Source organism: Entelurus aequoreus, linkage group LG13, assembly GCF_033978785.1.
Source record: "Entelurus aequoreus isolate RoL-2023_Sb linkage group LG13, RoL_Eaeq_v1.1, whole genome shotgun sequence".
NCBI lineage: Eukaryota > Metazoa > Chordata > Actinopteri > Syngnathiformes > Syngnathidae > Entelurus > Entelurus aequoreus.
In genome coordinates this window covers 2,487,245-2,497,349 of record NC_084743.1, presented here as the reverse complement: position 1 = coordinate 2,497,349, position 10,105 = coordinate 2,487,245, and the positions used below count along the sequence as shown (strand labels likewise).

General features: G+C 39.9%; 1 protein-coding gene across 1 annotated transcript in view; it reads right to left on the bottom strand.

Annotated features, from left to right (window-relative positions):
• The window catches only part of gucy1a2 (guanylate cyclase 1, soluble, alpha 2), a 74,537-nt gene extending 64,835 nt beyond the window's left edge, over positions 1-9,702 (bottom strand). The window contains 1 exon segment of the mRNA XM_062067249.1: positions 8,792-9,702. Coding sequence (XP_061923233.1) covers positions 8,792-9,118 — 327 coding nt within the window. The 5' untranslated portion in view covers positions 9,119-9,702.
• Positions 9,703-10,105: the final 403 nt, after the last annotated feature.

The window sequence follows — 10,105 nt, the reverse complement described above, 5'->3', positions numbered from 1 at the left end:
GAGGTAATAATTCCTACCTGACGGCAACTCATCGACCACGGTTAGGCCTGGGACCAATTAACAACAACAAATGAAGGTCTACCGTATGCCGATAAACACACAGTAACAGACAACTGAATATTTGCAAATACTGCTTTGTTGTTGGGTAAACATTGCCTAGGTTAACAAATGTAGGGCCTCGTTTACCTAAAAAAGTTTATTCTTATTTTTTATTTTAAAGGCCTACTGAAATGAATTTTTTTTATTTAAACGTGGATAGCAGATCCATTCTATGTGTCATACTCGATCATTTTGCGATATTGCCATATTTTTGCTGAAAGGATTTAGTATAGAACAACGTCGATAAAGTTCGCAACTTTTGGTCTCTGATAAAAAAAAACCTCGCCCCTACCGGAAGTAGCGTGACGTTGTCAGTTGTTCACTCCCTCATATTTTCCTATTCTTTTCAACGCAGCTAGAGCTATTCGGACCGAGAAAGCGACGATTACCCCATTAATTTGAGCGAGGATAATGATAAATAAATGGGTTATACTTGTATAGCGCTTTTCTACCTTCAAGGTACTCAAAGCACTTTGACAGTATTTCCACATTCACCCATTCACACACACATTCACACACTGATGGCGGGAGCTGCCATGCAAGGCGCTAACCAGCAGCCATCAGGAGCAAGGGTGAAGTGTCTTGCCCAAGGACACAACGGACGTGACTAGGATGGTAGAAGGTGGGGATTGAACCCCAGTAACCAGCAACCCTCTGATTGCTGACACGGCCACTCTACCAACTTCGCCACGCCGGATGAAAGATTTGTGGATGAGGAACGTTAGAGTGACGGACTAGAATGCAGTGAAATACATATTTTTTTTCGCTCTGACCGTAACTTAGGTACAAGCTGGCTCATTGGATTCCACACTCTCTCCTTTTTCTATTGTGGATCACGGATTTGTATTTTAAACCACCTCGGATACTATATCCTCTTGAAAATGAGAGTCGAGAACGCGAAATCGACATTCACAGTGCCTTTAATCTCCACGACAATACATCGACGAAGCTCTTTAGCATGAGCTAACGTGATAGCATCTGTCTCAAATGCAGATAGAGACAAAATAAATAAATCCCTGACTGGAAGGATAGACAGAAGATCAACAATACTATTAAACCATGTACATGTAACTACACGGTTAATAGATCTCAGCCTGGCAAAGCTTAACAATGCTAAGGCTAACTTAGCAACTTAGCAACCGGACCTCACAGAGCTATGCTAAAAACATTAGCGCTCCACCTAAGCCAGCCAGCCCTCATCTGCTCTGCTCATCAACACCCGTGCTCACCTGCGTTCCAGCGATCGACGGCGCGACGAAGGACTTCACCCGATCATCCGTGCGGTGGCCGCGGCTAGCATCGGTTAGGCGTCTGCTATCCAAGTAAGTAGTCCTTGTTGTGTTGCTACAGCCAGCCGCTTCTACACCGATCCCACCTACAACGTTCTTCTTTGCAGCCTCCGTTGTTCATTAAAGAAATTGCAAAAGATTCACCAACACAGATGTCCAGAATACTGTGGAATTATGAAATGAAAACAGAGCTTTTTTGTATTGTATTCAATGGGGAAGGCATACCTCTGTTCCCCGGGCTACGTCACGCGCATACGTCATCCTCCAAAGGCTTTTTCAACCGGAAGTTTGGCGGGAAATTTAAAATTGCACTTTATAAGTTAACCCGGCCGTATTGGCATGTGTTGCAATATTAAGATTTCATCATTGATATATAAACTATCAGACTGCGTGGTCGCTAGTAGTGGCTTTCAGTAGGCCTTTAACTTTTTAACGTATAGAACCGGGGTTCCCTCCAGCCTCTGCAATTTAGCCCACGAGACGTCATGAGTTCTTTCAAAAATAATCTTAAACACCAGGCGGTCTCTTGTGAACAATGTGAGTAAATCAGATCAATGAGCCTTGAAAGTAGTTTGAAATACTAGCACAGTATTCACTGATAAGACCCGACCCCAACAACCTTCCCTAGTCATGGTGCAAAAAAAAACATTTAGGTCAACACACATGGTCACACATAACACTGAACATTTTGGATATCATGAAAAACGTCCAAACAACATAAACAAATAATCTAAATTACACCCATTTAAATCCATTACAGTGCATGATGGGAAAAACGTAAAACACTCTCCACACTTATTCATGTTTGGCGCCTTTAGCTGCTTGATATTTCTGATTGATTCCAAAAGGAGTCAAACTGTCACATACTCATAATATCCAATTATATGAGTTAATTATCCATTATATTAATATAAAATGTACACACACACAGGCCACATTTTTTAACTTAACGCGGCCCCCCAAGTCAAAAAGCTTTATCGAAGAAAAAAACGTTGTTTATCACCCACCGTAAATCTGCCGGCTGTGGTGGAGAGACACGTTTTATGAGGCATAAAAGTGACAGCAGCAAGAAAACAAGAGCGCCGCAGCCAAGCGGAGACTACGGAGCGTAATAAATCATCTTCCAGAGCTGGCTAACGTTAGCATTATGTGCTCATCTCTGTCACGTGTCCTCAAACTGTGACGGCAGGCTCGTGAGGACTGAGCACGCGTGACCGTGACTTAAACTAGCAGTGTAAGTCGCTTTGGAGCGCTCAAAACCTCAAATCATCAAATAGTACGAAGGCTGCAGCTGTCCGTTATTTTGCTCGTCCAGGAATATATCAGATAAAACAGACTGTATGGCTTCAAAGTATATTTTAGGGGAGAAAGTTGAAATAAACAAAGATTTTTCTACAAAACCCAAAACCAGTGAAGTTGGCACGTTGTGTAAATGGTAAATAAAAACAGAATACAATCATTTGTAAATCCTTTTCAACTTATATTCAATTGAATAGACTGCAAAGACAAGATACTTAACGTTCGAACTGGTAAACTTTGTTATTTTTTGCAAATATTAGCTCATTTGGAATGTTTCAAAAAAGCTGGCACAAGTGGAAAAAAAGACTGAGAAAGTTGAGGATTGCTCATCAAAGACTTATTTGGAACATCCCACAGGTGAACGGGCTAATTGGGAACAGGTGGGTGCCATGATTGGGTATAAAAGCAGCTTCCATGAAATGCTCAGTCATTCACAAACAAGGACGGGGCGAGGGTCACCACTTTGTGAAAAAATGCATGAGAAAATCGTTGAACAGTTTAAGAACAACATTTCTCAACGAGCTATTGCAAGGAATTTAGGGATTTCACCATCTGCGGTCCGTAATATAATCAAAAGGTTCAGGGAATCTGGAGAAATCACTGCACGTATCATTGAATGCCCGTGACATTGGTTCCCTCAGGCTGTACTGCATCAAAAAGTGTGTAAAGGATATCACCACATGGGCTCAGGAACACTTCAGAAAACCACTGTCAGTAACTACAGTTCATTGCTACATCTGTAAGTGCAAGTTAAAACTACTATGCAAAGCCAAAGCCATTTATCAACAACACCCAGAAACGCTGCCGGCGTTAATTATTATTTGCAAAAAAAAAAAAAAGTTTCTCAGTTCAAACATTAAATATCTTGTCTTTGCAGTCTATTCAATTGAATATAAGTTGAAAAGGATTTGTAAATTTGTAAAAGAATTAAACAACGTGCCAACTTCACTGGTTTTGGGTTTTGTATATTTTAGGGGAAAAAGTTTAAATAAACAAAGATTTTTCGATTTTGTACTTGCCATAACCTTCATTGCCTTCTATTTACCTTTATTTTTTTACCTTCTATTAATCTCCTTTTGGCTTTTATTTACCTTTTATTTACCCTTTACCATATTTGACCAACTATTTTACTTGGTTTACTCTTCATTTAACATCTAATTACCTTTTTTTTAGCACCATACAAAAAGACATACATTCATAAACATCATGCATACATTACGTGGTACCTTACAATAAAAACTAATCAACAGAATGACTCGATTTTAAAATATTTTATCTACTATTTTACCATATTTTACTTACTATTTTACCATATTTTACTTACTATTTTACCACATTTTACTTACTATTTTATGAGCTCTCATGCCGAGCTCTCGATTTTACCTACTATTTTACCATAATTTACCTACTATTTTATCATAATTTACCTACTATTTTACCATAATTTACCTACTATTTTACGGGCTCTCCTGCCGGGCTCTCAATTTTACCATACTGTTTTACGGGCTCTAAATTTTTTTACCATACTTTTTTTTACAATACAAATTTACGGGCTCTCCTGTCTGCCCTCAATTTTACCATATTTTACTTACTATTTTACCATATTTTAATTAGTGTTTTACCATATTTGACCAACTATTTTTTGGGCTCCCCTGCCGGGCTCTCAATTTTACCATACTATTTTTTACCATACTATTTTACGGGCTCTCGATTTTTTTACCATCCTTTTTTTTTTACCATACTTTTTTTTTTACCATAGTATTTTACGGACTCTCCTGTCTGCCCTCGATTTTTATTATATTTTACCTACTATTTTACCATATTTTACCTACTATTTTACCATATTTTACCTACTATTTTACAAGCTCTCCTGCCGGGCTCTCAATTTTACCATACTATTTTTTACCATTCTATTTTTTACCACACTATTTTACGGGCTCTCGATTTTTTCACCATACTTTTTTTTACCATAGTATTTTACGGGCTCTCCTGTCTGCCCTCGATTTTTACCATAACTTACCTACTATTCTACCTATTATTTTACCATATTTTATCTACTATTTTACCTATTATTTCACCAACTTTTTTACCATATTTTACATACCATTTTACCAACTATTTTATCAACTATTTTACCTACTATTATACCAACTATTTTACCATATTTTACCTACTATTTTACCCAATTTTACCAACTATTTTACCGACTATTTTACCATATTTTACGGGCTCTCCTGCCGGGCTATCAATTTTACCATACTTATAACTCAAGTAACTGGAATCTTAAATGTTTCTATATTTTATACCATTTTGATTCATTATTATTTTTTGAGCGATGATACTTTCAAAGACAAAACATAGCAGCTTTGTGTTTTTAGCGTCAATATTGCAACTTTTTCTCACTACATCTTTCATTGCACATTTTGTACATGTTCGTTTTATAAAACAGTATTTTTAGAGGGACGTTAAAAATTAGCTGCGGGGGCCGCACTTTATGCTTAAGTCACTTGCAGGATTCTCACAGGAATGAGACAAAATACAACCTTACCCTTGTGAAGGAAGGCAAGACTGTTTGACAAATATCTCTGCCATGCCTTCCAAGGTTTGATTACAGGCTCTCGATTTTTGTACCATACTTTTTTTTACTATACTATTTTACGGGCTCTCCTGTCTGCCCCCGATTTTACCATATTTTACCTACTATTTTACCATATTTTACCTACTATTTTACGGGCTCTCCTGCCGGGCTCTCAATTTTACCATACTATTTTATGGGCTCTAAAAAATTTTTACCATACTTTTTTTTTTTACCATACTATTTTACGGGCTCTCCTGTCTGCCCTCAATTTTACCATATTTTACTCACTATTTTACCATATTTTAATTAGTGTTTTACCATATTTGACCAACTATTTTTTGGGCTCTCCTGCCCAAAATTTTTTTTTTTTATTATCATTTATCCTGCCGGGCTCTCAATTTTACCATACTATTTTTTACCATACTATTTTACGGGCTCTCGATTTTTTCACCATACTTTGCATTTATACTTTTTTTACCATAGTATTTTACAGGCTCTCCTGTCTGCCCTCGATTTTTACCATATCTTACCTACTATTTTACCTATTATTTTACCATATTTTACCTACTATTTTACCATATTTTACCTACTATTTTACCATATTTTTACCTACTATTTTACGGGCTCTCCTGCCTGGCTGTCTATTTCACCACACCATTTTACGGGCTCTCAATTTTTTTTACCATACTTTTTTCTTTACCATACTATTTTACCATATTTTACCTACTATTTTACCATATTTTACCTACTATTTTACGGGCTCTCCTGCCGAGCTCTCAATTTTACCATACTATTTTTTACCATACTATTTTACGGGCTCTCGATTTTTTTACCATACTATTTTACGGGCTCTCCTGTCTGCCCTAGATTTTTACCATATCTTAACTACTATTTTACCATATTGTATCTACTATTTTACCTATTATTTCACCAACTTTTTTACCATATTTTACCAACTATTTTATCAACTATTTTACCATATTTTACCCTATTTTACCTACTACTTTACCATATTTTACCAACTATTTTACCCTATTTTACGGGCTCTCCTGCCGGGCTCTCGATTTTACCATACTTATAATTCAAGTAACTGCAATCTTAAATGTTTCAATATTTCATACCATTGTGATTCATTATTATTTTTTGAGCGATGACACTTTTAAAGAAAAAACATAGCAGCTTTGCGTTTTAGCGTCAATATTGCAACTTTTTCTCATTACATCTTTCATTGCACTTTTTTATATATGTTCGTTTTATAAAACAGTATTTTTAGAGGGACGTTGAAAATAAGCTGCGGGGGCCGCACTTTATGCTTAAATCACTTACAGGATTCTCACAGGAATGAGACCAAACACAACCTTACCCGTGTGATGGAGGCCAAAAGACTGTTTGATAAATATCTCCGCCATGCCTTCCATGGTTTGATTTCCCAAATGAATGCAGGTCCCCAACACACAAAAACGGAACAAAACAAGTGGGGTTTGCATAACCGGGCCCTTTAAAGGCCTACTGAAACCCACTACTACCGACCACGCAGTCTGATAGTTTATATATCAATGATGAAATCTTAACATTATAACACATGCCAATACGGCCGGGTTAACTTATAAAGTGACATTTTAAATTTGCCGCTAAACTTCCGGTTCGAAACGCCTCTGAGGATGACGTATGCGTGTGACGTAGCCCGGCGAACACGGGTATGCCTTCCACATTGAAGCCGATATGAAAAAGCTCTGTTTTCATTTCATAATTCCACAGTATTCTGGACATCTGTGTTCGTGAATCTGTTTCAATCATGTTCATTGCATTATGGAGAAGGAAGCCGAGCAAGCAAAGAAGAAAGTTGTCGGTGCGAAATGGACGTATTTTTCGAACGTAGTCAGCCACAACAGTACACAGCCGGCGCTTCTTTGTTTACATTCCCGAAAGATGCAGTCAAGATGGAAGAACTCGGATAACAGAGACTCTAACCAGGAGGACTTTTGATTTGGATACACAGACGCCTGTAGAGAACTGGGACAACACAGACTCTTACCAGGATTACTTTGATTTGGATGACAAAGACGCAGACGTGCTACTGTGAGTATGCAGCTTTGGCTTTTTTTTGCGTATGTACGTAACTTTTTTAAAATATATAAGCTTTATGAACCTTGGGTTAGGTGAACGGTCTTTTGGGCTGAGTGATTGTGTGTGTTGATCATGTGTTTGAATTGTATTGGCGTGTTCTATGGAGCTAGGAGCTAGCAGAGGAGCTAGGAGCTAGCATAACACGTACCGTACCGTACGTGCGCGTCACGTATGTAACTTTTTAAAAATATATAAGCTTTATGAACCTTGGGTTAGGTGAACGGTCTTTTGGGCTGAGTGATTGTGTGTGTTGATCGGGTGTTTGAATTGTATTGGCGTGTTCTATGGAGCTAGGAGCTAGCAGAGCAGCTAGGAGCTAGCATAACAAACACGCAGGTGTTATTATGCAGGATTAATTTGTGGCATATTAAATATAAGCCTGGTTGTGTTGTGGCTAATAGAGTATATATATGTCTTGTGTTTATTTACTGTTGTAGTCATTCCCAGCTGAATATCAGGTACCGTGAGTATGCAGCCTTGGCTGCTAAACATTCGATAACTTGACCGTATGTGCGCGTCACGTACGTAACTTTTTAAAAATATATAAGCTTTATGAACCTTGGGTTAGGTAAACGGTCTTTTGGGCTGAGTAATTGTGTGTGTTGATCAGGTGTTTGAATTGTATTGGCGTGTTCTATGGAGCTAGGAGCTAGCAGAGGAGCTAGGAGCTAGCATAACAAACACGCAGGTGTTTTTATGCAGGATTAATTTGTGGCATATTAAATATAAGCCTGGTTGTGTTGTGGCTAATAGAGTATATATATGTCTTGTGTTTATTTACTGTTGTAGTCATTCACAGCTGAATATCAGGTCACCCCCGGCTCTCACAGCATCTTCCCTATCTGAATAGCTTCAACTCCCCACTAGTCCTTCACTTGCACTTTACTCATCCACAAATCTTTCATCCTCGCTCAAATTAATGGGGAAATTGTCGCTTTCTCGGTCCGAATCTCTCTCACTTCATGCGGCCATCATTGTAAACAATAGGGAACTTTGCGTATATGTTCAACTGACTACGTCACGCTACTTCCGGTAGGTGCAAGCCTTTTTTTTATCAGATACCAAAAGTTGCAATCTTTATCGTCGTTGTTCTATACTAAATCCTTTCAGCAAAAATATGGCAATATCGCGAAATGATCAAGTATGACACATAGAATAGATCTGCTATCCCCGTTTAAATAAAAAAAATTCATTTCAGTAGGCCTTTAAAGAAATAATAGCAGTTGTTTGTTGTCTCGGCGGTGGATTTACATCAGACTTTAGCCACCGTTTGAACTTGGCAAACAGCTGATCTAAGGATTCATACGCGGCCACGTGACTTGAAAGCTTCTTAATAGCTCCTTGGCAAACATGTATAAATGTGCGGCATGTGCAAGTATGGAGGAAAAGGGCGGCCTACCGTGGGGGAGGTCAGCCGCCTCAGGCTCTCTCCGAGCGAGTCCAGGTTCACCCTCCTCCGCCGGGTCGCCCTCTTGTGGGGCACGCCGGCTGCGGGCTTGTCGTCGCCCGCCGGACACGCCAGCCTGTCGGCGGCGGGGCTGCGGCCGTTCCAGAGCAGCGGTCTGTGGGCGGAGGAGGCGGCGGAGGAGAAGGGGCATCCGCGGAGCTCCTCGGCCGGCTCCAGCAGCAGCAGCCCGCCGTCCCCCCCGGGGCTCTCCAGTCCGCAATCGGAGCCCACCGAGCTGCTGAACGACTCCGAGGAGATCTTGCGCGACGACGACGACATGGCGGCGAGGGCAGAACACGGTGACGATATATCGTATCGGCGGCGAACCGGGACTCATCAGACGGTGCGCGCGCACACAATTATGAGTCGTGCGCGCGCTCAGGTGAGTCGGACCGTGTATTGGGCGGGAGGAGGGGAAAAAAGGGGCTTTGGACCGGCAACTAACGTCACGCAAACATTTATGTAAGGAGGTCAGGGTGTCGCTTTCGTAAAAAAAAACAAAATGTCCCGGCGTTTTCCGCCATAAACACTCCAAAGAGACGCCAAATACCCAGGTAGCATTTCATGCTAGCTAGCCTAAACACGGTGGAGTCGATACTATTTTTATTTATTTAAAAAAAAAAAAAAATGTCACCATCCGTGTTGGGGGGTGAAAATGTCAAGAAAATACATCAAATGTCAACCCGAGCCGTGTAATTCCGACATAAAAAGGAGTAAATTGTGAAGAAGAAAAAATAACAATCCCAGCAGACGTGCGCGTGCTTCCCGCGCTCCTCGTCCGCTGCGACAACCTTGTCGCGTCCGCGTCCTTTTGCGCGCCGCTTAGATGTGCCGCTCCGTGCGCCGCGCGGCCGTTGGTCCGTCCGTCCTCGCTGGGAATGCGGCTGATAGGAGGTGAGATGGAAGAGAGAGAACCGGCGGCGAGGGGTTGGGGGGGGGGGGGGGCGCGTCGGTGATGCGCTCGCCGCGCGCTGCGCTTCCGCCGCCGCCAATCAGAGCGCGGACGCGGTGGAATTTTGTCACGCGGATGTTTTGGCGTTTCACCAGGACGTGTGTCAAGTATATATATATATATATATATATATATATATATATATATATATATATATATATATATATATATATATATATATATATATATATATATATATATATATATATATATATATATATATATATATATATATATATATATATATATATATATATATATATATATATATATATATATATATATATATATACGTGTACGTCAGCTCCTGACCC